Source organism: Saxophila tyrrhenica, assembly GCF_035928015.1.
Source record: "Saxophila tyrrhenica strain CCFEE 5935 chromosome Unknown scaffold_4, whole genome shotgun sequence".
Lineage (NCBI taxonomy): Eukaryota > Fungi > Ascomycota > Dothideomycetes > Mycosphaerellales > Extremaceae > Saxophila > Saxophila tyrrhenica.
The window spans coordinates 1,572,119-1,599,938 of NW_027041736.1; the positions used below are offsets into that span (position 1 = coordinate 1,572,119).

General features: G+C 55.4%; 12 protein-coding genes across 12 annotated transcripts; 6 read left to right on the plus strand and 6 right to left on the minus strand.

Annotated features, from left to right (window-relative positions):
• Positions 1-85: 85 nt before the first annotated feature.
• On the plus strand, positions 86-2,414 carry TAF5 (Transcription initiation factor TFIID subunit 5; the record flags this gene model as incomplete). Its single annotated transcript, XM_064800561.1, has 2 exons — positions 86-214; positions 351-2,414. The coding sequence occupies 2 exons, from the start codon at positions 86-88 to the stop codon at positions 2,412-2,414; spliced, it is 2,193 nt and encodes a 730-aa protein (XP_064661900.1).
• Positions 2,415-2,822: 408 nt separating this feature from the next.
• On the minus strand, positions 2,823-4,281 carry LTR77_003305 (uncharacterized protein; the record flags this gene model as incomplete). The annotated part of the gene is made up of 2 exons (XM_064800562.1): positions 2,823-3,755; positions 3,799-4,281. The coding sequence occupies 2 exons, from the start codon at positions 4,279-4,281 to the stop codon at positions 2,823-2,825; spliced, it is 1,416 nt and encodes a 471-aa protein (XP_064661901.1).
• Positions 4,282-4,581: 300 nt separating this feature from the next.
• smc6 (Structural maintenance of chromosomes protein 6) lies at positions 4,582-8,061 on the plus strand (the record flags this gene model as incomplete). Its single annotated transcript, XM_064800563.1, has 2 exons — positions 4,582-7,503; positions 7,564-8,061. The coding sequence occupies 2 exons, from the start codon at positions 4,582-4,584 to the stop codon at positions 8,059-8,061; spliced, it is 3,420 nt and encodes a 1,139-aa protein (XP_064661902.1).
• Positions 8,062-8,247: 186 nt separating this feature from the next.
• STR2 (Cystathionine gamma-synthase) lies at positions 8,248-10,157 on the minus strand (the record flags this gene model as incomplete). Its single annotated transcript, XM_064800564.1, has 3 exons — positions 8,248-9,895; positions 9,950-10,044; positions 10,095-10,157. The coding sequence occupies 3 exons, from the start codon at positions 10,155-10,157 to the stop codon at positions 8,248-8,250; spliced, it is 1,806 nt and encodes a 601-aa protein (XP_064661903.1).
• Positions 10,158-10,415: 258 nt separating this feature from the next.
• Positions 10,416-13,919, plus strand: UTP22 (U3 snoRNP protein; the record flags this gene model as incomplete). The annotated part of the gene is made up of 1 exon (XM_064800565.1): positions 10,416-13,919. One exon carries the CDS (start codon positions 10,416-10,418, stop codon positions 13,917-13,919), a length of 3,504 nt encoding a protein of 1,167 aa, XP_064661904.1.
• A 462-nt stretch (positions 13,920-14,381) lies between these two features.
• Positions 14,382-15,560, plus strand: LTR77_003309 (uncharacterized protein; the record flags this gene model as incomplete). Its single annotated transcript, XM_064800566.1, has 2 exons — positions 14,382-14,930; positions 14,979-15,560. The coding sequence occupies 2 exons, from the start codon at positions 14,382-14,384 to the stop codon at positions 15,558-15,560; spliced, it is 1,131 nt and encodes a 376-aa protein (XP_064661905.1).
• A 99-nt stretch (positions 15,561-15,659) lies between these two features.
• On the minus strand, positions 15,660-16,497 carry LTR77_003310 (uncharacterized protein; the record flags this gene model as incomplete). The annotated part of the gene is made up of 2 exons (XM_064800567.1): positions 15,660-16,170; positions 16,352-16,497. 2 exons carry the CDS (start codon positions 16,495-16,497, stop codon positions 15,660-15,662), a joined length of 657 nt encoding a protein of 218 aa, XP_064661906.1.
• A 786-nt stretch (positions 16,498-17,283) lies between these two features.
• LTR77_003311 (uncharacterized protein) lies at positions 17,284-20,231 on the minus strand (the record flags this gene model as incomplete). Its single annotated transcript, XM_064800568.1, has 3 exons — positions 17,284-17,513; positions 17,564-18,752; positions 18,912-20,231. The coding sequence occupies 3 exons, from the start codon at positions 20,229-20,231 to the stop codon at positions 17,284-17,286; spliced, it is 2,739 nt and encodes a 912-aa protein (XP_064661907.1).
• Positions 20,232-20,479: 248 nt separating this feature from the next.
• CHA1_2 (catabolic L-serine/threonine dehydratase) lies at positions 20,480-21,613 on the plus strand (the record flags this gene model as incomplete). Its single annotated transcript, XM_064800569.1, has 2 exons — positions 20,480-21,322; positions 21,344-21,613. The coding sequence occupies 2 exons, from the start codon at positions 20,480-20,482 to the stop codon at positions 21,611-21,613; spliced, it is 1,113 nt and encodes a 370-aa protein (XP_064661908.1).
• Positions 21,614-21,627: 14 nt separating this feature from the next.
• LTR77_003313 (uncharacterized protein) lies at positions 21,628-22,241 on the minus strand (the record flags this gene model as incomplete). The annotated part of the gene is made up of 4 exons (XM_064800570.1): positions 21,628-21,686; positions 21,746-21,796; positions 21,851-21,980; positions 22,035-22,241. 4 exons carry the CDS (start codon positions 22,239-22,241, stop codon positions 21,628-21,630), a joined length of 447 nt encoding a protein of 148 aa, XP_064661909.1.
• A 618-nt stretch (positions 22,242-22,859) lies between these two features.
• Positions 22,860-23,942, minus strand: LTR77_003314 (uncharacterized protein; the record flags this gene model as incomplete). The annotated part of the gene is made up of 3 exons (XM_064800571.1): positions 22,860-23,111; positions 23,162-23,200; positions 23,256-23,942. 3 exons carry the CDS (start codon positions 23,940-23,942, stop codon positions 22,860-22,862), a joined length of 978 nt encoding a protein of 325 aa, XP_064661910.1.
• A 1,034-nt stretch (positions 23,943-24,976) lies between these two features.
• Positions 24,977-27,586, plus strand: LTR77_003315 (uncharacterized protein; the record flags this gene model as incomplete). The annotated part of the gene is made up of 1 exon (XM_064800572.1): positions 24,977-27,586. The coding sequence occupies one exon, from the start codon at positions 24,977-24,979 to the stop codon at positions 27,584-27,586; it is 2,610 nt and encodes an 869-aa protein (XP_064661911.1).
• Positions 27,587-27,820: the final 234 nt, after the last annotated feature.

Consider the following 27,820-nt stretch of genomic DNA (forward strand, 5'->3'; position numbering starts at 1 on the left):
ACTTCTTGCCTTCACCTTTCGACCTCGCCTGACGACGGAACACCACGAACACCGACCCGCTCTTGCCGCAAAACCTCTTATCACCATGGCGCACCAGCCTCCGCCCGCGCGGACGGCAAGCGCTGGTCCACCAAGTGCTGGCGGTATGCAGACGCCCGCGACAACACCCGGCCCAGGACAAGGCGGCGGGTCAAATCAGAACCTCAACCAGATCGTACGTGAAATCAATCTTCAACTGCGCTCGATCTGCCGCTCTGGACTGCGACTTGGATATTATCTTTTTCGCTGTCTTACTACTTCTCCTGCCAACACAGCACAGACATGCGCTGGGTACTAACTTGAACCCGCAGGTGCTGGAATACCTCGCGAAGAAGGGCTACAGCCGAACAGAGGCGATGCTGAGAAAGGAAAGCGCGCATACCGATCCAAATGGCCAACTCATCACTTCACGGGTAGAGGAGACCGGTGGCAAGATGTACAGAACGTCTTTCGCACTCCTCCACAACTGGATCGAGAACTCGCTAGACATCTACAAGCCGGAGCTCAAGCGGATACTATGGCCTGTCTTCGTCCACGCGTTCCTCAATCTCGTCGGCGATTTCTACCCTCGCGAAAGCAAAGACTTCTTCGAAGCCTTCCAGGAGTTGTTCGCCAGCGAGCACGAGGACGATCTGCGGGTGCTGGGGCCTATCACTGAACCTGAGCATCTCCAACAGAATGAACTGGCGCAGCTTTTCCGAACAAACAAATACCGTCTAACGATAAGTCGCCTGGCTTTCACGAACCTCATCATGTTTCTGGAAGACCACGAAAAGGAGGGTGGCACGGTCATTGTCAATCTCATCCAGAACTTTCTCGACGTTCGCACACCTGATCGGCAAGCAGCTGGAGGCCAGCGAGGTCTGCAACGGCTACTGGCAGAGCGCAACGGCGAGCGAGACTATCCCGCAGAGGACGAGGGAATCCCTGGCCACAACCCCGGCTCCGCCAACGTCAGCCAGTCAGCGCCCAGCGTACTCTCGAAGCTCGCCCTCGGACCGATGCCGATGGAGCCTGACATGATGGAAGACGTAAAGGCAGAGCTTCAAGAGCAGGATGGCGTGCATCCTCCGGCAGCCGGTCAGAACTCTCTGGTAGACGAGTTCGAGCAGCGCATCAAAAATGAGCCAATGGATGACGTGCCTTCCCGCGAAGCACTTCCCTTCCCTCCATCGACTGCACGAGACGTTGCAATGGAGGTGCAGAAGGTCAAAGAAAACCGCGACCGGTTCCGCGTCGAAGGCAGGACAGGCGGAGTTGGTCCTGGCCTCAGCGTGACAATGTTCACATTCCACAACACCTTCGACAGCATCAATTGCATCGAGTTCTCCGGCGACAACACGCTCGTAGCTGCTGGTACCGCAGAGTCCTATATTCGGGTGTGGTCGCTGGACAACCGCGCACTCACCTCACCCTCCGATCCGCCTACTTTCCAACCATCTTCTTCTCGGCGTCTAGTCGGCCACTCAGGTCCTGTGTATTGCCTCTCGTTTTCCCCGTCAGTCGCCTTACCACAAGCGCAAACAAATGGCCACACATCGTTAGACAACTCATTAGACTCACAGCCCCGCTTCCTCCTTTCAGCTTCCGCTGACGCTACCATCCGCCTCTGGTCTCTCGACACATGGACCAACCTGGTCGTCTACCGTGGCCATCAAAGCCCTGTATGGGACGTACGATTCTGCCCGCACGGCCACTACTTCGTCTCCTGCTCTGCCGACCGCTCAGCACGATTATGGAGTACACCACAGATCGCCCCTCTCCGCTTGATGGTTGGTCACGATTCCGACGTCGAGAGCGTAGCATGGCACCCGAACGGCGCATACGTATTCACAGGCTCTGGAGGCAGCGACAGGACGGTACGGATGTGGGACATCACCCGTGGCAGCGCTGTGCGATTGTTCACAGGTCACGTCGGCAATGTCACTGCCCTGGCTTGCGCGCCCAACGGACACGTAGTCGCAAGCGCAGATGACCGCGGTGAGATCATCCTCTGGAGCCTAGCGACGGGCCGCCTCACCAAGCGCATGCGCGGACACGGACGAGGTGGGATTTGGTCCCTCGACTGGAGCGTCGAAAGCTCCGTCCTCGTCTCCGGGGGCGCAGACGGCACAGTGCGGGTCTGGGACGTACAGCCGAACAAAGAGTCCAACGGCAAAGTCGTCGGCGAAGGAGGCGCAGGCACGAAGATCGACGGCGCAACGAACGGTGTTGGGACTGGTGCGGTCACGAAGACGGGTACTGGGAAGGCGAAGAAGGATGTCGTGGTTAGTCCGGACCAGATCTCTGCATTCCCGACGAAGAAGAGTCCGGTGTACAATGTCCGGTTTACGCAAATGAATCTGGTTATGGCTGGGGGTGCGTATCTGCCTTGAGGACTGAGCTAGGACAGGATCAAGGTATTAGCATGGCGTTGGCTGGGATAGGAAGGATTAGTGTCGTGCCAGAGCAAAAGGCATGGGTAGGATGAGAAGCGGAAGTTCATTTCCGAGCAGAATTTCAGCCTAGTATTCCCCATACTCTGATTGGTCAGAAAGTGGACCGCGCTAGCTGAGGTTCAATTTTTCCGGTTGAAACATCCGCGTCCTTCTTAGAGGCATGAAAAGCTGTCGCGAAGCTGGAAAAGAGGCGCAGGGCGACCGCCCGCTTCGATCGATGTCAGGCTTTTGGGGATCGAGGTCGAGGCTCGACTGGCCGTGCAGGCTTCTCCTGACCACAGAGAAAAACGCTGCTATTGCAGCGGATGAGGTGAGGTTGACAGCGGTCTTATTGCTCGAGAACTATCAAAAGTCCACCTGATCACCCTTCTCCCCCCCTCTATAACTCGTCACTGTCATCCCCTCCTGCTTCTCCTGCCTCATTTGCAGCAAATACGTCGCAATCGTAGTAACCAACAAAAAGCAGCCCATCGCAATCATCGCACAATCCCCTTTATACCAGTCCGGCGCCTGCGTGGCATTGTAGAAGATCAGACTCCACCATAGATACACCGCCACGGAGAACATATTCATGCACGCGATGACTACGCTGCGTTTGGCGTCGTCCCGCCGTATCATGTCGTTGGCCCAGGCGAACATTACCGTTTGTCCGGCGAATTGACAGCCGTTGAGGATCAAGGCGGCGAAGCGGGCAGCGCGGGATGGTGGGTTGAGCATAAGCGAGCCGCTGATTATGGCGGTGATGGAGAGGAAGATGCCGACGTGCCAGCGGCGGCGGGGGTTCCAGTCGGAGTACCAGCCTAGAGCTAAGGTGGCGACGATTCCCATCCCGGAGACAGAGGTCGGGATATAGTTCACCTGACTCACGGGGTAGTCTTCGGTGGAGGTGAGGTAGAGCTGGAAGATGGCGTTGGAGCTGTACATTTCCGTGTTGGAGTTTGCGATCCAGAGGAGCACAAAGGCCCACCAGTGCCAGCTGAGCACGACGCGCTTGAAGAGGGACAGGCCGAGGACGCCGCGCTCTTTGTCGACTTCGGGGAGGCGTTCGACGGCGAGGGTGCGCTCGGTGGGGGTGAGGTAGCCGGCGCGGGTGGAGGTGGGCGTGTCGGGGAAGAAGAGGAAGCCGTAGAGCGCGATGGGGAGGGTGATGAGGAAGTCTATGATGAACAGCCACCGCCAGCCGGCGAGACCGGAATTGCCGTCGAGGTTGGTGTAGATGGCGCCTTGCAGGAAGCCGGAGAACATGGTGCCTGCCAGGCCTGAGGAGGTCTTGTATCTCTGTCAGTAGGTCGTCGAAGAGTCAGGATGAAGGAGAACATACGAAGATTGCGGTGCGTTTGCCAATCTCAGACGGCTTATACCAAGATCCCAAGATCCACTGGACGCCGACGAAGCAAGAGGCCTCAAAGAAGCCCTGGAAGAACCGAATGACCATGATCTCCCACGGATGATGCACGAAGCCCGTCCCGAGAGTCAGAAGACCCCAGCATAGACACGTCGTAGGTAGCCATATCCGAGGAGGGACCTTCTGGAGGATGAGGTTGTTCGGTATTTGGCCTAGCAGGTAGCCGCCGTAGAAGATGGTGTTGATCTGGTTCAACTGAGTGCCTTGGAAGCCCAGGTCTTCTTCTGCGCCGGAGACGTAGGCATTGTTTAGATTCGCTCTGTCCAGATAGTTGACCCAATACATCAAGCAGACGTAGGATAGGATAAACCAATCGATTTTGAACAGGAGGTTGCGTTCTTCCTTGGTTGGGGGTGGTTCGCCCCAGACGGCGACCCGGAGGGAGTGGAGGAAGCCCATGGTCTTGATTTTTTCGTCAGGAGATTGAAAAAGGGAATGATGCTGTAGGAAGGAGGTGGAAGAGAGGAAAAGCGACCGATACCTGAGTCTACATTGTTGCTCTTATCATCGGCCAAGTCACCCAAGTACATACTGTAATCTTGCCCGAAGTTCGGCTGGACTTCAGACTTCACCTTCCCCGCATTTTGCCGATAGCTGCCTGAGGTGTCGTGATTAAGGCGCGTTGTTTTCGCGTCGCGACTTCCGATCATCCAACCTTCTACTCACTTCTGAACACCTCACGCAGCCACCACCGACACGATGGCGCCTCGCAAACGGTCGCGAGAAGCCACAGACATCGACGGCGAGGTGGAGATCGAATCGGCAAGCTCCCGCCTCCAACACGGCAACAAACGCTCCCGCATCGCTCTGGCACAGCAGAATGGAGGCTCCACGGTATCCGACGACGACGACGACGATGAGATCCCTGGAGGCAGCCGCAGCGGCACGGTCAGCGACGACGAGGAAGATGACGAGCTTCTGGACCTGCGAGCGACGCAAGTGGTTCAGAAGGAACATCGCCAGCACAGAGACAATCGAGCCTCTGAGCAGGGTGTCATCGAGGAGGTCTTCTGCCGTAACTTCATGTGTCACTCCAAGCTACGCATCAAGCTGGGGCCACTCATCAACTTCATCATCGGGCACAATGGGAGCGGTAAAAGTGCGGTGCTCACAGCACTCACCATGTGCTTGGGCGGGAAGGCCACAGCAACGAACCGTGGTGCGAGCTTGAAGAGTCTCATCAAGGAGGGGACAGACAGCGCGACTCTTGCGGTCAAGATCAAGAACCAGGGTGATGGGTCCTACAAGCCGGACCTGTATGGTCGAAGTATCACTGTCGAGCGCCACTTCACACGAGCCGGCACCAGTGGCTTCAAACTCAAGAATGAGCACGACAAGGTGATCAGTACCAAGAAGGCCGACCTCGACGATATTCTCGACTTCTACGCGTTCCAGCTCGACAACCCGATCAACGTCCTCACCCAAGACATGGCTCGGCAGTTCCTGTCGAACAGCTCGCCGGGTGACAAGTACAAGTTTTTCATCCGCGGTACACAGCTGGAGGTGCTTGACGCGGATTACAAGCTCATGGAGGAGAATCTCGACAATATTGAGGAAAAGTGCCGCACCAGAGAACAAGACATCTCCATTCTGAAGGAGAAGATGGAGGAGGCCGAGGTGCGGAAGAAACGACTGGAGAAAACGCAGTCTATGTCGGAAAAGATCGAGCGTATACGATGGCAGCATGCCTGGGCTCAGGTGGAAGAGCAAGAGCAGATGCTTGAAGGGTACGAGCAGGCAGTGCGGGAAGCGAGGGAGAACGTGCAGGAGAAGACCGATGCTGCCGGGACCGTCGATGGCGTTTATGAAGGCCAGAACCAGTCCTTCGAGTCGGCCAAGCGCACACAGCATGATCTGCAGGAACAGCTCCAGCCACTGCAGGAAGCCTGCGACGCAGCGAAGGTCAAAATGGAGGCCAACAAGACCAGCATGAGCGACATCAAAGCTCAAGAACGCAACTGCAGGGAGGAGATGAAGAATATCAAGAAAGTGATGAGCAGACTGGAAGCCGACATCCAGAAGGAAAAGGACATTCTTGCGGGAGCCGAAGGGGATGAGCATCTCGCACGCATGAACAGACTGGAGGAGCTCCGGGAAGAAGCCGAAGCGAAGAAGCAGGAATACGAAGAGCACCTGAACGGTCTCGCTGCGCTTCAGGAGCGAGAGACAGCGGCTGCTCAGGCGGCCAAAGTGGGCCAGGAACCATTCCAGAGGTGCATGCAAGCTGTTGAGGAGGCTGATGGGAGATTAAAGAGGCTCCAGAATAGCCAAGGTCAACAGTGGAGCGCATTCCGTCCGCGGATGGAGAACCTGGTTCGCGCTATCAACAACGAGACGCGATTCCGAACGAAGCCAGTGGGTCCCATGGGCAAGCACATTCGGATCTTGAAGCCGGAATGGACCTCGCCTATCGAGAAGACCATGGGCGGGAACTTGGAGGCGTTCATCGTGACGTCTAAAGAAGATCAGAACCTGCTCTCGCAACTCATGAATAGGATGAATTGCAGAGCGCCTATCATGATCGGTCACCCTGCTCGGCTTGACGTTACTGGCAAAGAGCCGGCGGAGGACATCGATACAATGCTGCGCATCTTGGACATTGACAATGACCTGGTGAGGAACTCCATCATCATCAACCAGGCTGCCGAGCAGATGGCATTGATTCCGGAACCCGCGCAAGCTCACGCGTTCATGTTCAAAGGCGCGAAACCACACAATGTGAGGGTTACCTTAGCGAGGGCAGCTGAAAGAGGAGCTGCAATCAGATATGAGTGGTCGCAAAGAGGCGCCTCAAAAGCATCAGACGTCCCCGCCTTCCAAGGACCATCACGCATGACTACGGACATACAAGATCAGATCCGCATGCAGCATGAAGCCCGCGCGCAGGCGATGCGTGAAAGGGACGATGCCCGCGAGGCCAAGCGCCGACTCGAGGAGGCCCACAAAGCTGCGAGCGCCAACATCAGGAAATTCAAGGGACGCGAGCAGCAGCTTAAAGTGCAGTACCAGCAGGCCGAGGATGAGATCGAGCAGCAGCAGGCTCTCATCGACAGAAACCGACCAGAGGATGGGAAGCTACAGGAGCTGGAACGGCAGCTTCGTGACGCGAAGGTAGAGTCTGACAGCCAGGGGAGCTCGTTCCAAGACATCATCAATGCGATGGATGATCTCAACAATGACGCCCGCGGAATCAAGGCCGCTCTTGACGGGGCAACCAGTGAGCTCGCAACCGCGCAAAAGAACGTCGAGCGCGCCGAGAGGCGAGTAGACGATCTTGCTACCAAACGACAAAAGGCATTGCAAGAGAAGAACCTTGCCATCCAGCTTATCGATCAAGCGCACAAAGAGCAAACGGAGGCAGAAGGGCGACTCGATACTCACAAGAACCACGTGGCAGCATTCGTTGAGCAGGCCAAACAGGTCTCTCGACGTGTCGAAGTGCCGGAGGGCATGACTGCCGCGAAGCTGGACGCTCGTCTGGACAAGCTGCTGGACGACCGCAGGCGACTACATGAAGAAGCTGGTGGTACTCAAGAGGAGCTCAACATCGCTGCCCTCGAGCGCAGGACCGAGTATGAAGAGGCAGCGGCTGGGTTGAAGGAGATGGAGGTGTTTGCAAAGGTACGTTCAACTCTCGTCTCCCAAACCTAATGCAGCCCGCTAATAACGTATGGCACACAGGAACTCAAGGGAACCCTCAATGATCGCCACGACCGCTGGAAGAAATTCCGCCGTATCATTTCCTCACGCGCCCGGACCAACTTCCAATACCTCCTCTCCGAACGCAACTTCCGCGGCCGCTGCATCATGGACCACACGAACAAAGAACTCGACATCAAAGTCGAGCCTGACCTCAGCAAATCCTCCGACGCCGGCCGCGCCACCAAAACCCTCTCCGGCGGCGAGAAGAGCTTCAGCACGATCTGCTTGCTGCTGTCCATCTGGGATGCGATGGGAAGTCCGATCCGCTGTCTTGACGAGTTCGACGTGTTCATGGACAACGTGAACCGCGCGACGAGCATGCGGATGATGATCGCTGCGGCACGCAAGGCGGTCGGGAGGCAGTTTGTGCTGATTACGCCGCAGAGTATGGACAGTGTGAGTTATGGGGATGATGTCAAGGTGAATCGGATGAGTGATCCGGAGAGGGGCCAGACTACGCTGGAGATGGGGGCTTGAAACACACTAAGGGGATTGCGCCGGCGTTGGAGCATGTTTCACCACGGGTTTTGAGCGAAGGCGTTGGTGGGCATTGGGAAATGCGTGCGTTCAAGAGCTGAACGTGCTGTGCCCGAATTTGCTCTTCACTGTCGCTGCTTTCACAAGGTACAATTCCGAGCTCTACCGCACATTCACTCTCACCCATCACTGGCTCGGAATAGCAGCTAGAGCCGTCTCAAAAACCTCCTTCAACTTCTCCGTGTCCTCCAACCCAACACTGAACCGGATCAAGCTAACTTCACAGCCATACTGCGCCGCCCACTCAAGCTCGCCATAATGCGCAAGCAGAACAAAAGGCGAGCTGAGGGTGAAGTTCGTGCCCAGACTGGGTCCCTTTTGCGTATCGAGGTGGTCGTAGAAGATTTTCGCGTCCTCAACTTCGTGGAACGTGGCGCTCAGCAGGCCTCCGTACCCCCCGTCCGGCAAGCGACATTCGTCGTAAAAGTGCCTCGACTCGCTGTACTTTGGATAATTGACCTGCTTAACTCTGGGATGAGCACGCAGAACGTCAGCGATGACTTCCGCGTTCACGTTCACCCGCTGAATGCGGTCGACAAAGTCCCGGCTGTTGCGCTCGAGGTAGATGCTGTCTTCTTCGAACATCGTGTCTTCGTACTCCGCTTCCAGGTGGCTTCGTATCCGTGAATAGTATTTTGAGTGGGAATTGAGGACCATACAGCCGCCCATGACGTTACAGTCGCCGCTGAAGATTTTCGTTAAGCTGCTCACGAGGACGTCTGCGAAGGGTAGGACGTGCACGTTTAGGAAGTTGCCGATGGTCTCGTCGACGACGACGGCGAAGTCGTATTTGTCGGCTAGTGCTCGTATGCGCTTGATGTCGGGGGTGCGTAGTAGAGGGTTGCCGGGGAATTCGCAGAACAGAGACAAGATCTTCTCGCCTCCTTCTAGCCTCGACTCTAGATCATCCAGATCATGGCTGCTTCCGTGGCCGTAAAAGATGGCCCCAGGCCCAAACTTCTCCAAGACTTTGAGCGTGTCGACGTATGGAAAGCCGTACATGACACTCTTGGCTTCTCGAAGGGTGGATTTTAGCGTCTCGTGGGCGTGGAAGATGGCGTTCATTCCCATTGGATACAGCCAGACATCATCAGTGGAGAAGCCAGGAACATCCCGACTGCGCGTCCTCATCAAGTCTTCAGCGTGACTCAACGAGTCTGGTAGCTCGATTGCGCTCGTCAGGCTGCCGGCGATGCGTTTGCGGACGGCCAGCTTGGCTTGGTTGGCCAGGCCAGTGCCAAGATTGCGGCCGAACCTTTCTTCGACAAACTGAGCAGAGTCTGGAGGTGGCACGCCGTCCATAGCGGCTCCGTTGCCATTCACGACTGCGCTGTTCTTCAAATCGACGGAGACCCGCTGATACCGTCTTGGACCTTTCGTTACACGCGGTGGCGAATCGCGAGCAGAACTTGCTTCCACCAGCTGTCCTTCGTCGAAAGCACGCTGACAGAAATCAGCCCGTCTGCTGGAGATGCCTTCGCCAGTGTGCTGCCAGAAGGCTTTTGCCGTCGGCCATAGATCGCGCGGGTAGATTACGGCTGAGACCCGAGGCTGGACGAAGCTGCTGTGAGAATCGTGATGATCCTGTCGAGGGACGAAGTCAAGGTGGCGGATACGGGAGGGATCAATATCCGGGTTCTGAGACTTAAGGAACACTGAGCATCGGCTTGCGCACCGGTGGGAAGGCAGAAGCATAGCCTTGTCTGTAGCGGTATCCCCGTGTTGCTTGATGATACTGCTCGCAAGCTTCTCGATCGACTTGTGTATGAAGAATCTGGTTGTCGGTCAGTATTCATCCAACAGTTGTAAGCGTATTGACGACTGTTACCTCGGATAGCCACATTGCATCTTGTCGACCACCCAGCTCTCTCCTTCTTCGTATCCTATGTTCGACCGCCATGTTGGAAGCGACACACTCACCGCCTGATTAGAAGGGTCAGCATTGATCGTGTTCCATACCGTAATGTACTCACATGTGGCGTGTTCGGTGGTATTGTCTCTCCTAACGTCTCGTTGAAGGGTAGAAGTCCGGGCATTGTGGTGGTGTAATTGTAAGCGCGATCAATGTTGCCAACGCCTATTCAGATAACACACCAGATCCCACGGATAGATTGCAGTCAAGGCCGAAATCATCGAGTCACTTCGTCGTACAACATTTTGTTGCTGCACCTCCGCGATCGGCACAAGCACTAGCGCGCCACGTGGGATGGACCGCTCATGGCGCGAAAGCTTAAGTGCGACATCTTCGAAATTTTGGAAAGACCGATTACGCTTCCGAATATATCACGGAAACGATGGCGGCGTCTGCGGCGAAGAGGCGGAAGCTGGAACATGTCAGCTCTGATGACGAAGATGAGGCGTCTTTTGCGTCTTTCGGAAGCGAGGAGGAAGAACAGGATGCAGCCGAGAATGGCATCGTCGGCTATGGAGTAGATGGGGAGGCATCCGAGCGAGAGGGAAGCGACGGCTCTATGGATGGCGACGACCAGGATGGTGAAGACGAGAATGAGCATGAGGAAGAAACGAGGCCTAGCGCAGGACGTACTGCGGCCAGAGATCTGAAGAACACCACTGGGACATCGAATGGAATCGCATCTGGCAGTCGACCAACGAGCAGCGGCGCATATGCGACAGGAACGTTCAAGAGCTCGCTGTTCAAGCTGCAAGTGGACGAGCTGCTGGAACAGATGCGACCTCGACATGGCAAAAGGGAGAACGAAGCAGAAGCGGCATTGCACAAGATCAAGCAGACAATCGACAAGCTGCCCGACAAGGACCCGCTTTCTGTCACTGGGGCAGAGAAGGATTTGCGCAAGACACACGGCGTTGCCATACCGTTTCCGTCTCCGCGGCCACCAAAGGATGCAAAGTACAAACTGGCATATGCCAAACCTGCGGGTGTCAATGTGGCCGGAAGTCATCCTTTGAAGCTTGCTAGTCGCGGCAAGTCTCTGGAGATCGACATGGTAGTCAGTATGCCTTCGACTCTCTTCCAGGACAAGGACTACCTCAACCACCGGTACTTCTACAAGAGAGCGTACTACCTTGCCTGTCTTGCTAGTGGGTTGAAGTCAGTGCATCAAGAAGACATTCACGTCCGCTACGAAAACTTTGGCGCCGATCCTTTGAAGCCTGTCCTGGTGGCTGAGTCTAAACGTGGACGCAACGAAGCTACGGCCAAAGCGAGGTGGCGGGTCAATATCATACCTTGTATCACTGAAGACACATTTAGTTTAGAGAAGCTACTTCCCAGCAAGAACTGCGTCCGAGACCAGACCGCAGCCACCAATGGCGCAGCGTCCAAGGAGTTACCTACCCCGCCAACGCCATTCTACAACTCATCTCTCCGGGCGGAGATGCTGGCGATGCCATACCTCAAGCTGCTGAACACCGCTTCGAAAACGTGCGATGCCTTCCGCGACACCTGCCTACTCGGAGGGACATGGCTTCGCCAGCGGGGTATTGCCTCCGATCTCCACGCAGGGGGCTTTGGCTCTTTCGAGTGGAGCACACTGGTAGCCTTGTTGCTACAGGGCGGCGGGCCTGGTGGCAGATCTCTCCTCAGCGACAGATATAGCTCTTACCAGCTTTTGAAGGCGACATTGCAAGTTTTGGCTGTGCGGGATCTGAGCAAGCAACCTCTGATCGCGGGACCAGAAGGCACTCTTCCTGGCCATCCTGACAGCGATCTGCCGGTGGTTTGGGATGCAGTGCGCTCTCACAACATGCTCTACAAGATGTCGCCTTGGTCGTACAAGAAGCTGCGAGAGGAGGCCAGAACGACTCTGAAGATGCTCAATGACCCGAACTATGATGGCTTTGAGGCGGCGTTCGTTCAACGAGTGGACAATGCTCTGTATCAGTACGATCATGTTGCAGAGCTGGCCGACTCCACCACACTCGAATTATCGTCAAAGCATGCAGATGACGCTCAACAATCATGCAGGCGGCTCTACAGTGTCCTGTTGCAAGGGCTGGGCGACAGAATCCGGCGCATCGACATCATACCTCACTCGGCCGAGTCGTGGGCTCTTGATAATTCTACTCCAGGCTCAACCACCTCACGGAAGCTGAGAATCGGCTTTGCCATCAATCCGGACACAGTCAACCGTACTGTCGACCATGGCCCCTCTGCTGAACACAAGGGACAAGCGGCCGCATTCCGCAAGTTCTGGGGAGATAAGGCTGAGCTTCGACGGTTCAAGGATGGCACCATCTCCGAGACTGTCGTCTGGAACGCTGGGGAGTCTGTGCTTGAGCAGATTGTTCGCTATCTGTTGCGATGGCATTTCGGAGGGCCAGCCGCTGATGGTCTGACTTTCGCTGGTGATGGGCTCAAGAAGAAACTGCCGCATGGCAGCACCGCTGCTTCATTCTCTCCCATCCAGGATGCTTTCAAGCAGTTCGAGGCTGACGTCCGAGGTTTGGACGGCTTACCTTTGACCATCCGCCAGCTGAGCCCGGCCGATGCACAGTTACGATCTGCTGCCAACGACGTACCGATGAGAACACGACGGCCGAAACCCGCAAACGTCGTTCTCCAGTTCGAAGGCTCGGCTCGATGGCCTGACGATCTGATTGCAATACAACGAACGAAGGTCGCTTTCCTGCTCAAACTCAGTGATTTGATTTCGGGGTCTCTTACCAGCGCCACGCCTCGCATTGGTTTGGAGAACGAGGGCAATGATATGCTCAACCAGGCATTTCTGGACGTCATCTACGATTCTGGTGCAGCCTTCCGCATTCGCATTCACCACGATAGAGAGCAGACGCTTCTCGAAAGGATGCTCAAAGACAAGACGGTTGAGCCCAGCGCAAAGGACACTGCTGCGGTGGGACTGGCAATGTATAAGCGAGACTACATCAAGGCTCCGGCGCACACCCAAGCCTTCGCGGGGCTGTGCAGTCGCTATCCAGCATTGAGTGGGACCATAAGACTGCTCAAACAGTGGTTCGACTCTCACCTGCTCTTCAACCACATCCCTGAAGAAATTATCGAGCTCATCGCCGCAAGAACGTTCGTACAGCCATGGCCTTGGCAGGCGCCTTCCAGCGTCCAGGCTGGTTTCTACCGTACCCTCAACTGGCTTACGAGGTGGGATTGGCGAAATGACCCACTTATCGTCGACTTCAGCGAGGGTGGTGATTTGAAGCAAGCTGAGAGACAATCCATTGCAACCAAGTTTGAGGCGTGGCGGAAGCTGGATCCTGCGCTGAATCGTGTCGTCCTATTCGCTGCCTCGAACGTCGATGCCGAAGGCACGACATGGACAGATGGGAGGCCTTCCAAAGTTGTCGCCGGTCGCATGTCTGCATTGGCGAAGGCGGCTCGTGCGGAGATTGAAGAGAGACAGCTACAGTTGGAGCCAGCTTCTTTGTTCTTGTCTCCCCTGAGCGACTTTGATTTTGTCTTACATCTCGACCCTGAGCTTGCCGGCAAGAAGCGGAAGTCGTCTTCGAAACAGGCGGCATTCAAGAACCTGGAGATAGACCACGTGGACGACGAGGTGATGGTCGGGTTCGACCCAATGTCAGGCTTTACCAACGAGCTCGGGCGACTGTACGGCTCTGCAATCCTGTTCTTCTCCGGCGGGAATGAGCGAGCGGCTATCGCAGGACTCTGGAACCCGCAGACCTCTTCTCGACCCTGGACTCTGCATCTGTCTTACTCTACGACGCCGCTGAAGTCGGCGGACAAGGAGAAAGCCCAGGCGGAGGTCAATCGGGATGCGATTTTGGCCGAGATAGCGTGTCTGGGTGGAGACATGGTAAGAAGGGTGGAGGTCAATAGGCACTGATGAACGATGCCGTGGCTCCGGCGGAAGGCCCGACGGGCTCCGGCCATTTGCAGGGCACTCTAGGTGAGGCTGCGCATCTGTCCCACTTCATCCAATTTCCACCTCTAGCTCAATCTTACGGCGAGACTTGAACCTCCCTCTTCCATTGCGCTCTTGCTCACCACCCTTCCTGAAGTAGGCCATCTTCCTCAACCACCTCGCCCAAGTCTCCAACAATGCCCATTGTGTGCAGGTTTCCTTTATCTTCTCTTTGCGATGGACACCATGCTTCTTCCCCTTCCTTTGTTTCGCTGGTCCGATTATAGTTTCTTTATACACAACAATATGCATTGTATATACTGGTGGAAAGCCACACCCTCATGCTAACAACCAGAAATACCACACACTGCAAACAATACTAGCTCCGGTAGCTAAACATCGCAACACGCATCTCCACAACAACCACCACCTTCATCCGTCGACATGCCTCCCAAGAGATCAAGTGAAATGCGGCAGGACCGCCAATTCTACGTCGAGAGGATCCGGAATACCAGATTCGTCAACGGACAGGAGGAGTTTCTCATCCGCTGGCGAGGATACGGTCCTTCGGAGGATCAATGGGTGGCTCGCGAAGATGTCGATGAGACGATGGTGCAGCAGTTTCTCACCCAAGGAGCGGCAGGAATGACACAGAGTCCTGGCGGTGCTGGCCCGTCTACCCGCCGTTCTTCCAGCTGGAGAGGCTGGAAAGAAGTCGACGCAGAGCAGGAAGATGCGCGACTGGAGCAGGCCCGACGCAACAACGGCTTCGGTCTGCCAGTTCCAGAGAGTCGCGATGCTCTGTCAACCACTGGACGAGGCGCCCGTCTTCGCAGCGCTACTCCTCAGGATTCTCCTGCGCCGTCAGCGGTTGCTAGTCCTTCGACAACTCGCAAGCCGTCAGGAAAGAAGGTCAAGCTCCGAACTTCATCCTCTCCAGCGAAAGACAGCAACAGAGGTGATGATTCGTCAATGCCGGACGCAGCGTCGCAGGTAAGTGCTCCTTCTGAGCCAATGCAAGAGTCTGCAGCTAACGAGGAGGCAGAAGATGCCATGGCTGTGGACGAGGACGTGATGGACGTGGATGAAGAGCCGGAAGTCCAGTCGCCGCCGCCAAAGGCTAAGGGTAAGCCTAAGGTCCCTTTCACCGGAAAGTCGACCTTCAACAACATGGAGGAGGGTGACGATGCCCCGGCCTGCACTGACCTGTACAGCGTGACCAATCTGAGCGTTACTGAACACTGCAAAGAAGTGAGAGAATGCCAGGCTGCGGGACACACTGGCCCGGTGGTGAAGACGTGCAACGAATGCTACAACGCCACCCTCGCTTCCATAACAGCAGAGCAGCAGGCGGCCTTTGACAATGGCGCCTTTGCGACCCTGTGCAACCCCTGCGTTTCCTGGTCTCGAAGGAATTGCCCAAAGTGCAACTGTCTGGAGAAGATGTACTGCTGCTCTTGCCTCGTCAAACTTGCGGATGCACTCATTGCGGCAAAAGCTGAGGCGGACTACGACAACTCTGATGTGCCAACGGAGTGTCAGTTGTGCACCAACGTGCGCGATGGAACGGAGACGGTCCAGTATTGCTACCTCTGCGGAGGGACAAGGATTCTTGAGGTATAGTAGCCCTTTCTCGTAGAAAGCATTCATGAAATTTCAGCCCTCCTCTCTGCCGCCCAAACACCCCGTCGACACCACCACACCCGCCGTAGCACCCCCCGTCTACCGTCGAGAACGGAGACCCCTCTCTTCTCTCTGCAGCCGCCTTCCCAGGGCGCTGTCTTCGTCAGTCACGGCCACTTCTTCTTCTTCTCCTTCTACTACTTCTTCAGCTTCAACTTCAGCTTCACCCTCTTCTTCTTCTTGCTTCTGACTGTCGCACAGCCGGGCCCACATCTTCTCGTCGAACAACCGCCGGTCGCCTCTCCTGCCTCGCAACCTCCCGCCGCGCTGCTGCAGCCGCAGATAACCCGTCTTGCGGTTGACCTCACCGCGGAGAACGTCATCTTTGCGCAGCTTGTTGCGCGACGGGAGGCCGCCCTTGAGCTTTGGCAGCTGATTGATGTGGGCTGCCAGCTGGGCCAGCGAAGGCGTGATTGTTGGTGCGGAGGAGGAGGGCGAAGAGGGATGGGTTGGTGATGGTGGTGGTGGTGGTGGTGGTGTTGGTGTGGTGGAGGCGGGGGCGGCGACGGCCGGAGAGGGCGATGATGGTGGTGGTGTTGGTATGTCAAACCTGATTAATGTTAGCTGGTTCTCGAAGATAAAAGAAGTGGTACGGGGCTGTAGCAATCGGTGTAGTGGCGGCAGTAGGGGATGATGAGAGGAGAAGCAGGTTTGGACCAGGCCCATACTGCTGCTTCTCGACTGACGAGGGGGTACTGCCGCCAGCACAGCGAGCGAGGAGGGTAACTTACATGTTCTCGAATGGCGTGAACATCTCTTCGTCGTCGAGGAAGGTGCCGACCCACCAAGCCTTCACTCCGTACCCGTGATCGCCGTCAGCTGCCAGCAGCCGACCGACGCGAACACGGGACGCCGCAAGTTCTTCCGATGGTGTCATTGTTGTTGTTGCTGTTGCTGACTCTGCCTGCAGAGTGGTGGTGGTGCTGGTACAGCGGAAGAAGAAGTGCTTTGAACTTGTTTGGAGGCTGGAGAAGAAAGTGGTTATGTCGCTGGAGAGAAAAGAAACTGATCGTTGAGCAGAAATCGCTCAGAAGTCATACTTGCGCTCACAATAGGATGGTATGGACAATGAGGGGAAGTCACTTGAAATGAGGTTTGGTAGAAAGATAATCGTGGACAATGTAAGTATGGTGTCGTGGATGAGACAATAGAGAAGTGACTTGCCTTAACAATGTAGTTCACAATGGATGAGAGTCCGTTCTCGTGAGGTGAGGTTGTAGGATCCAGGAATAGCAGCCGCAGGACCATCATCAATACGATTGAGAGGTCGAAAGGCCATGGACAGTAAGTGTAGCAGCGATGAAGCCGTTCTCCAACATGTGAGGTATTGAACAGCGTCTCAGCAGCATGTACGTGTGGAAATCCGATGGGTATGTCAAAGACAAGGTAGCAAGAGCAGATGTTCAAAGACAGTTCTCCATGAGGTGAGGTCGTGCGAGACGAAACGGCAGCCGCTATGCTCGAGCGTTTGCATAATCAGCTTGGAACCCTCCGAACGGTCGATAAGCAGGCGTACTGGTCCCGATGTGATATGTAGGGTACATGTAGTGGCGGTGTAGCCGTTCGTGACCAGGAGAAGAGGCAAGCAGTCCGTGTGTTTGATGAGGTGAGGTCGACCGAAGCCTTCGTGCCAAGAGTTCGGCTTGGCGAAGGACAGTCTCCTTCAATATCTCTCCATCAACCAAACCCGCCTCGCGCCATCGTCCATCTCATTCAGCATCTTCTGCTCGTCCTTCTTCATGGCGAGAAAGTGCTTCAACATGCCATCAGGCATCGCTCGCTCGAGCTCGGAGTCGTTCTCCGCGGCTTCGACAGCTTCCGCAATCGTGGTGGGCAGTTTCTTCGTGATACCGAGATCTTCCTTCTCCGCAGGTGAGAGTTGTGTCGGGTTTTCTGGTGCGTGTTAGTCGGTATTCTTCTCACGCTGAAGAGGGAGGACATACTCAGGCAATCTTTCATCGCCACCTCCTTCCCACTTCTAACACCTGCCAGTCCAGCGGCAAAGATGGCCGTCAGAGCCAGATACATATTAGCGCATCCGTCCAAGCACCGCACCTCCCACCTCAGCTTGTCTGACTTGCGAAGCGGGACCTCCCTATTCTCCGTACCCCACGCCACCCAAGTCCCACCCGTCCACGAGTCGTCTAAGACTCTGCCATAGCTCACGGCTTGTGGCATCGTGATCGCGCACAGAGAGGGCAGGTGTTCGAGTACGGAGGCCATAAAGGACATTTGCGTCCTATCCAAATCAACATCCTCCCTATCAGTGGCTTCCGTGCTGCGGTTGAAGCTGATGTGTGCATGAGCAGCTGTACCGATACCTGGGAAAGGCTGTGGATGACAGGTAGCTCTCAGCCCTCTGCTTGCTGCGACCTGCTGGATGCATTGACGCGCTTGGATGAGAGTGTCGACGGCTTCGACAGGTGGAAGCGGAGGGAGCACGAATTCGTACTGCCCATCGCCAGCCTCTGAGTGCATTTGCTGGACCTCGATTCCGGTGTTGCGGAGTTCCCTAGTAACGTTGAGCATCAATTCGAAGGATGTCATGTACTGCTCGTCGGTAAAGGTGCCCCAGGCGTGTGCTGTGTCCAGAGGTGCGAAGGCCGCTTGATCCAGCTCGGAAGGCCATAGACGCTTGCAGAATGTCACTTCAATCTCGAAGCCGACCAAGAAAGCAACACCGCGATCTCTCTGGAATTCGCTGACAAGTTCTCCGAGCTGTGCTCTTGGGCAGGGTCCCAACGACAACCCAGCATCGTCGGTGAACCTTGCCATGACTGTTGCAGAATTCTTGACGGGCCCGATGGACTGCATGCGCCTCAAGCTTGCCAGTGTAATATCTGGCTCCACGGATATCGAGCCGACCGGATTGCAAACAGACGACATGTGGTCATTCTGAAGAGTGCCCAGGTTACCGTAGGTCATGCGGATGGTGCTGTCAACCTTCAGCATTTTCGAGAACTCGGAGATAGGCAAGCACCGCGTGCGCAATGTGGCCATGTAATCCAGCCATTGCACAAAGACGTAATGAATGAGCGGGTTCGTTCTTGTGAAAGGTAGGAAGACTTCCCGGTAGGCCTTTGCGTAGCGGGATGTAGGTTGGAGGGCCATACCATGGCTACTTCCGGAAGCCTAGGTCATCGTCAATACTCATGTGCAGGGCAGAGCGTGTGCGGATGTGAGATGTAGATTAAGTTTGAGCAGTGTCCTGAATAGCAATCCGTCAGCCTTTGGCAACGGCTGAGAGTGTGACGCATTGGAAGACAACCCCGAAGAATCTGTTGGACTTACTTCTTCTGCACTCGCTTGATCCTCCTTAGGTCTGTTAGGTAGCTCCTTGCCTCCATCCTCCATCTTCAGCCGTAAGTCATAAAGCTTATTCGAATTCTCAAAGAACACATCCTTCACCGCCTTCATCGCATCTTTCACCTCCAAATCCTCCTTCTCCACATACTCGCACATCACCCTCTCGATAGCCTCTCGTCCCTGCACGTTCGCCAGCCAGTAAGTATCCGGGAAGAAGTGGCCATCGGTACTCAACAGCAACTTGCTCCATGGCGTAAGCTCGAGCGCTTGTCGAACGATCTTCTCTTGCCCGTCTCGAGACACCATCGGAAAGACCTCGCCAATGTCGAGGTAGCAGTTCTTATATACTGTGGCCAGATATCCAGCCTCGCGGGTGTACGGGTAGCTGGAATGTAGAAGCACCACAGGCACTGTCGGGAAGTGAGCGATCAGTGGCTGGAGACATGCCGGGTTGGCGTCCAGTAAATTGATGTCGTTGTCACCCAGCCCAGTATGGAACTGCAGCGGCTTCGCAACGCCTTGCTGTCGATATCCAGCTGCGATGAGCTTGCAGGTGCTGATCACGAGAGCGTCGTTCATGCCCTTCGCCTCAACCCGGAAATTGCGACTCACACATTCCGGCAGGTAATGTCTTCTGAAACTCCGCAGGCCATCTTCTGTGATCTCCACGTCTCGTCGCGGGCGAATGTCCAGTCCAGTTCTGTAGCAGATGACGCTTTTGAAGCCGACAACCTCTGAGTCTCCAAGGAGAGCGGCTACGGCTTCCTCGAAAGCCGTGATGAACGCCAACCAGGCCAGACTGCATGCTTCTTCGTCTGCTAAGGCAACGCCGGCTGGCAGCTTGTTCTGCTGATAGAGCGCGGAGAGGATGTCTGCTGCTACGGTTTCGATCCGCACGATGCGCTTGCAGGGCGAGAGGGTGTATTTGTCGTGGAAGGAGTATGGCTCGACTGCATCTGCTGTTGCGAGGCCGTCGTCGACCAGGATAGTTTGTGTGCCCTCGAAGCACTTCTTGTACAGGGCATCCGCGTCACCGTCAAGCAGCTCAGCTCGCTTCTTCAAGATTGCCGCCCAATCTGCATCGGCGGGAAGGTCGTACAGCTTCCGCAACTGTCGTACAGCTCGAAGGTGTGCTAACGAGGTTGGAGTATCTTCAAGAGCCTCGCCGGACGCTTCAGTGGTGATTGTGAGGAGGTCGCTAGTCTTTTGGCCGTGGGGGCGGAGAAGGTTGTGCGCGTGATTGTCGATGACGGGGCAGGCTCGTATGAGCTGCTTGAGCTCGTGTAGGGAGTTTGTTGTCGTCATCTTGTCACATGTTCGTTGCAGAACGAAGGCAGGTGAGGTTGGAGCTCAGCCATACCAGTGACCTCACCTGGCCCGAGCGTCTTGTTAACCTTCCTAATTGGGACATCGCTTCCGATGGCCGGTGAGGAAAGAATGGAAGATCATCGTTGGCATTGCCAGTATATATGCAAAGAAGGGTCGTCCAGGTATCTCGCTTGACGCACAAGACAGCTACACCAATCGACAAGACAACATCGTATCCAGAAGACATGGCCACAACAGCCGAAAAGATCCCGTGGATCGAAACACCATTGATCAAGTCACAACGACTTTCCGAAATAGCAGAATGGTTCATCCCCCAACCAATTACCCCAACATCCCCCTCCCAAGTACAAGCTCACAAAGTCTCCAGCAACATCTTCCTCAAACTCGAAAACCTCCAACCCTCCGGGTCCTTCAAATCCCGCGGCATCGGCAACTTCATGCTCGCCGCCCTACATCGCCACCAAGATCCCGTCCACTTCTACTGCTCCTCCGGCGGCAATGCGGGCCTAGCGTGCGTCCACGCCGCCGTCACTCTCAAATGCCCTGCGACCATTGTCGTCCCTTTGAGCACGTCGGCGTTTATGGTGGAGAAGCTGCGGGCAGCTGGGGCGGAGGATGTCGTGCAGACGGGGGAGTCGTGGGCGGAGGCGGATCGGCATTTGAGGGAGGTATTGATGGCGGAGGCGGGGGAGGGGGCGGTGTATGTGCCGCCGTTTGATGCGGAGGAGATTTGGGAGGGGAATGCGACGATGGTGGGGGAGATTTTGGAGCAGTTGGAAGGTGTTGGGAGGCATTATCCACTCACACGAGATGAAGCTGGAAACGGAGTGAACGGTGCCGAGAATAATCCAGGAAGCTTACCTGACGCCATAATCTGCAGCGTAGGAGGTGGTGGCCTAATGAACGGCATCTGCCAGGGAATCGACTCAGCCGGCCTCTCCTCGCGGACCAAAGTCATCGCCATGGAGACATTCGGCGCCGACTCGCTCAATCAAGCCATCAAGAAGAAGGAACTCGTCACCCTCCCCGGCATCACGAGTATCGCCACCAGTCTCGGAGCGCGGACAGTAAGCTCGAAAGCCTTGCAGTACGGCCTGCGAGATATGGTGGTGTCGAGCGTAGCGTCAGACACAGCAGCAGTGGAAGCGTGCCGGAGGATAGCAGAGGAGCAGAGGTTGTTGGTTGAGGTTGCTTGTGGTGTCTGTTTGACGCCGATCTATGATGGTAGCTTAGCTACGCTGTTACCCAATCTCCAACCCGCATTTAACGTCGTCGTTGTGGTGTGCGGCGGGAGCAACATCTCTTTGGAGATTCTAGCGGAGTATGTAAAGAAATTCCCATACGAGGGCAGATCATGATGAGAATCGCCAGTTTACTGCTTCAACGCCGCTGCCTTGAGCTTCTTGAAGTCCGGCGTGCCCCAGCCGGTCACTGTGACAATGGTGTTAGCATCGCGGTTTCCAGGCGAAATGGTGTAAAATGAAGCGTACCAGCGTCCCAACCCTTCACCGCCGTAAACCCGGGTTTTCCGTCATCACAAGCTGTTCATGGTCAGTTCACAAAAAGACATCGTGGAGGGTGCGCATTTGTCTGACCTCCGTTGTGTCCGCCCACGACATCCGTCAGGGCCTTGTACCCTCCAGCGTAGAGCCGTGGATTGAGGAAGCCGAGCGGTGGTTTGCCTTTGGCGATCAGCGCATCGTTCACCAACGCAATCACGGCAGCCTGGTGTGCGGGTCAATACGTGTTCTATCACTCCCAAGAGGCAGCTAAGCTTACGAAGATCGGAGCACTTGCGCTCGTGCCCGTAGTCGAGTAAGTCGAGCCCGCTTGAGTCGTGCGAACGCCTTCTCCCTGCGCCGACACGTCCGGATAGCCCCGACCGGCGGCGTTGAACAGTCCACTGTGCTTGCCTTTGAGGTCTGTGATGTAAGTATCGACGGCGCCATCTTGGTAGCCCGGGCGCTTGAAATAGTTCTGCGACATGGTAAGCTCAGCTGGCAATGGTTGATATTTAGCATCATTCGATCGAGCATACCGAGAAGCCGCCGCCAGAGACGTCCCTGCGACGAAACTGCATTAGTACGACGGGTGTTTCATCAGAGCCAAAGATCCTTACATTGCATGCTCTGGCCGGAAGTCTGAAGGAAATCAGCCTGTATGCCTCAAATCGAACATATGGTATTACGCACCTGTCGTCCCTCCTACAGCCGTAACCCACGGGCATGAGGCAGGGAAGTGAGCTACAAATCTCCCTTTCAAGCATTTGCCCTCCCGAGACTTTACACCATTGTCTCCGGAAGAGGCGAATATCGAGACACCACGTGCCCCCAGCTCTGCGAAGCCCCGGCAGACTCGGCGGCCATAGGCTTCTGGTACGTCCGGTTCGTTGTCACCGTATGAGATGGAGATGACTTTTGGGATGTCTTTTTGAGTCCGCATGTAATTGAGCCATCGGATCTTGCACGTGGTCAGCGGACGCATCTGCTATGGGTTGAAGGGGCGACTCACAAAAGGCTCGACATCCCCATCCGACGATAGACTGTCTCACTATCAGCATCGATGCCACGGAGTGGTGGGACCAATTTAGTAACGAAAAGCCATCTACCTAGCAGTGTTGTATGCAGTAAATGGAGTCGGCCAAGAGGTACTGACTACAAGCTGGGAGTCAAGGTTTCCCTCTGCGTTGCGAACCTGAGAGCTGTAGTCGTCTGGGTCGTATGGGCCTTGATTGTCGGCCGCATCGCCAATGAGCACGATGTCGAATTCTTTTGCCGCAGCAACAGCTTCGGGGCGGTACTTTTTCAAGAATTTGGTCATGTCTCCTCTATGGCTGGAATGATTCAGGAAGTTTGTCTGGTGCGTCGTTAGTGTGAAATGAGGATAGAAGAAGATTGACGACTTACGATGCCAATCCCGTTCTTCTCGGGTAGCTGAGGCTTGTACTGTGGGGGTACAGTGTTAGTTGAAAGCAGCGCGATAGGAATCTGGTGTTCATACATCATATGCTCCATAGAGTTTGCGGATGCAGGTTGGGTTCACCGAAAACTCCTCGCATTCTTCGGGGATCCCACTGGCAGCTCTTTTTTGAAGGAAACCGTAGTCGGTGTCGTTACCAAGGACGTCAATGGTTGGTGTTTTCGGTTCTGCACGGAAGAAGGAAGTAGTGGGTTGGATGACGTCGATATGCTTGTGCAAGTGAGGCGGTAGTGAGAACTCGTGCGTCCGATAGAGAGTGGCGTCGCCGTCCAGAGAGGCGAAGGAGGAGTACTTCGCGCGGAGGAGTTCTTCAGCCATGCCGATGGTGACATCGACGACAATCCAGTCGCTGTGAGAGTCGTCCAAGGTATGCCGTTGGATGCCATGATCTTCGAGCCATGCTTTGACAAGGTCTTGCGTCTCCGTTGATGCCCGGGTCAAGCCTGCGATCTCATCTGGACTGAGATACTGCTGATACCGGTGATGGTTCGGGTCTGAGATCTCAAGCAAATGGCTCTCGATGGCGTAGTCGTTGGCTTGTTTTAGTCCGATATGAAGCTGTATGGGACTATCCTTGGGAGCGTCTCCAACTGCTCGCCATCCCTCAGGCACGAAATGGGACTCCTTCACGGCATAGTCGGGGCGGGGAGAAGCAGCGGTGAGGCTGGCAAGAGCGCACAAAAGCGATGGAAAGTGAAGAGAATACATTGCGATGGGATGAAGTACCTACCACTGTCAATGGACCATCTTGAAGTTGAACTTGATGGTTGCCTGGAGCCATTCGAGTCCTCCAAAGCCATTGGGAGTCTGGGCCGCTCCCACCATTGTAATTGCCTGAAGCCAAGACGGCACAATTCGTCCTGACTAGTCACAAGCAGCATCATGTTGCGACACGACGCGCCATCCGACGCTGGTGTGTGGATGGGATGTGGAATTATGCTTTGCCTTGACAGAGAGAGGAGGAGGGGGAGAGAGAGAGAGTAGAGGTGAGGTTGGATGGAGTTGGAAGAAGTATGGCAAGGGCGACCTGCACCTCGCATTCGCAGCATCACTACAGGGTCCACGGCGGTATGGTCCGAGCGTCGAGAAAACCCGTTCGGGTCATCTCCTCCTCCTCCTCCTCCTCCTCCTCTTCATCGCATACCTTACCTTATTTTACACCATCATACACCTGCTAGGCGTCACATATGCTGATGTCATTAGAAGTCCGCATCTCCAACGTCGCAAACGGGCCAGAGATTCACGTGCCCGACTATTCCCAGTCGAATGGGGCTTATCCAGGCCAGCCTCACGATCTTATCTAATTCAAGGCGTCCAGTCCGTCGTCGGCAATCATATGGAGCATGTATTGTGCAATGCAGTAAGTAAGCGTGTTGCCGAATGAATGCTGCAGCAGCTTGCCCTTGCCAACTCTTGCTCTTGCTCACTGCGTCGGTTGCCTAAAGCGTACACCGGTGCGAAGATATTTCTGACTCCTCTTATGACTCCAAGTCTCTTCTTTTGTCTATTTCAGTGTTCTTTGCTGTTGCTAGATTTGATGTTCGACTTCTGTATCTCATTGCTTCTCTTTCCCGGGTGTGCAGCAGCCGCTCTTGCCATCTGACAGTCGTTGCTGGGAGCTTCACCGCCCCTTCCCTAACGTTTGACTTTTTCTCACATTCCAGGTTTGCAGAATACCATCCCATCCACCTTGACTTCACATCTGTGAGGCCAAGGAGCCACGGGGCATCACCCCAGACAACATGGCCGACGAAAAGAAGCCCGCCGCGGCCACCACGGAGCAGCACTCCCTCATCAATACCACCTTCCCCGTCTTTCTGCCACATATTTCAGAACTTCACATCAGCAAAGACGACTTCCGCGCCCACATCCGGACTCTGCTCCCACCTGCAGCCCATCCACTTCCCATCCGAGCGAAGCAAGAAGCCTGTGCTGCCGAGGAGAGCGTAAAGCCGTCTGAAACGCTACAGCCCGGTCCCACCGACGACACCAGCCCTGCCGATGAGAAAGTCACACCATCTGAAACGGAGGGTATGAAAGACGCTGCCTCTGCTGAGGAAAACGTCAAACCGTCTGCCACGCCACAGTCTGATCCCACGAACGACACCAAGTCATGGGCCGAGATCGCTGCTGCGAAGATTAATGCACCCTTCATTGACAACCTCGTAAAGCACAAGGCTGCTGTCCCGTCTCTTGACTCTCGGGATGGCAAGATGCTCACCGAGAATGCCGATATGGCTTACAAGACTTCTGGCGAGGCTCTGGTTGACCTGTTCTTCGAGCTGGAGGATGTGATTTCGGCCGACAGACTGAAGCAGGTCCTGGAGCACGCCTGGGCAGATGACGCCGAAGCCACGCTGAAGATCATCTGGAATTCGCGCTCCATTCATCTCGGAAAGAGCAGCAGAACGACCTTCTATCGTGCGGTTGGCTGGCTGGCACAGGAGCATCCGCTCACGCTTGTGGAGAATCTGGTGTGGCTGGTGAGACCACTGATAGCGAAGAAGGCACCGTCGAAGGAGGCGAAGAATGAGCTTGGTGGGGAGGGTGAGATGGTCAAGAAGGAGGATGTGGACAGTGACTTTGAGATGGTCGAAGGTGAAGACGACGGAGACCACAAGCTCGAGGGAGAGCCACAGAAGAAGAAGCTGAAGTTGGACGAGGATGACAAGCTGACGGAGTTTGATGTCAAGTATGGCGTCTCGCACGGCTACTGGAAGGACTTGCTCAACATCCTCACTCTTGCTGCCGCCGACCAGCTGAAAGTTGATGGCAGTCCCAAGGCCGTGCTAAACGTGGAGAAGCCGACCGAGAAGAAGTACAAGCGGGACTGGACTGCAGGACGCAAGAAGGCTGTGACTTCCGAAAGGCATGATCGTGCTGTGGAGAAGTTGCAGAACGGCAAGTTATATCAAGCACTTCACCTCACCGTCGCTCGCCTCTTCGCCGACCAGCTGAAGACAGACCTCGCTCGACTGCAGTCCGGAATGAAAGCGGAGGTTAAACTCATCAGCTTGGCCGGCAAATGGGCACCTACCCACAAAGGCGCCCACGATCAGCATACATGCATCGTCTCCACCATTGCTGAGCTGCTCCATCCTTTCGACAGTGTCTGTCCCGAAGGCGTCGATCCCGACGACCGAGAGCTGTACCTGAAGTATGCTCGCATCGCTTACCAGTCCAAGACCCTGTCGCCGTTGCGAAAGCACCTAAGCATCGTTGAGCGTGACATTACAGACGAGACATTCTCCAACATCAAATATGAGCGAGTGCCTTCTTTGGCGATGAAGCAGTACACGCGACTCTTCGCCAGGAAGGACTTTGACCATTTTGACCAGTATATCGAGAACGTGGCGTCGGGCAAGAAGAAGATCTCAGGCGCGACTCTGCTACCCAGTACTCTCGTCAACGTGGTGATGCCTAACAGTTTCATGGGAATGACCACGAAGCAACACGGAGCGGATTCTATGGTAGAGGAGAAGCTCCGCGATATCCAAGCTCGCACCGTCGACGCTCAATGGAACACCCTCGTCCAGCGCATTAAAGATTCCGGGACTCTTGAATCTTCAATCGCTGTTTGTGATGTGTCTGGCTCGATGAGTGGTCCGCGCTTTGCCGACGGCACAACTCCGATGGACTCCTCCATTGGTCTGGCTCTTCTCCTGGCTGAAGTCACCGAACCGCCGTTCGGCGGCGCCATGATCACTTTTTCGAAGCGTCCGCAGATCATCCAAGCGGGTGGCAAAGACGATAAGCGCACTTTCGAACAGAAGGTCACGTACATCTCTCGCGCGGACTGGGGCGGCAACACTGATTTCGTGGCGGTGTTCGAAGAGCTCATCCTGCCGATGGCCGTCGAGCACAAACTCACGCAAGAGCAAATGGTGAAGCAGGTGTTTGTGTTCTCCGACATGCAGTTTGACGAAGCAGGGGGGCATGGGCGTGAAGACAGGTGGAGTACTTCGTACGAGCGCATCCAGAAGAAGTTCAAGGAGGCTGGGTATGAGATGCCGCGTCTCATCTTCTGGAACCTTGCCGGTGGGCGAGCGGGTTATCAGCAGAATGGCTTGACCGAGTACGAACGAGCGATGGCGGGGGATGACGCTGCGCCAAAGCCGGTGACTGCGAGTGAAGAAGGGACAGCGTTAGTGAGTGGGTACAGTCAGGGGATGCTGAAGGTGTTTTTGGATGGTGGTGGGTTTGGGGAGGAGGAGGAGGAAGAGGTTGTGGAGAAGGTGGGAGAGGATGGGGAGGTGGTGGTGGAGAAGGAGAAGAAGAAGCAGAATTCGATGGCGGTGGTGAGGAAGGCCGTGGGGCATGAGGCGTATCGCATGTTGAGGGTGGTGGATTGACGGGTAGTGTGGCGTGGGGAGTGAGAATATGATACGAGACGCTCTCTCGATGATGACGTTGAGTTTCCATGGAGCGTTAGGGAACTTTGAGGTTGTGAGTCTGACATGACCTGCTACATATCTACCTACGTACACACAGCTAAAAGCACGAAAGGAGGGTCAGCGCTACCATGATAGCAGCTTGTCACCCGCCTCGAAGTGTCCCTTCGTAAAGCGCTGTGTCATTCTCCCAGG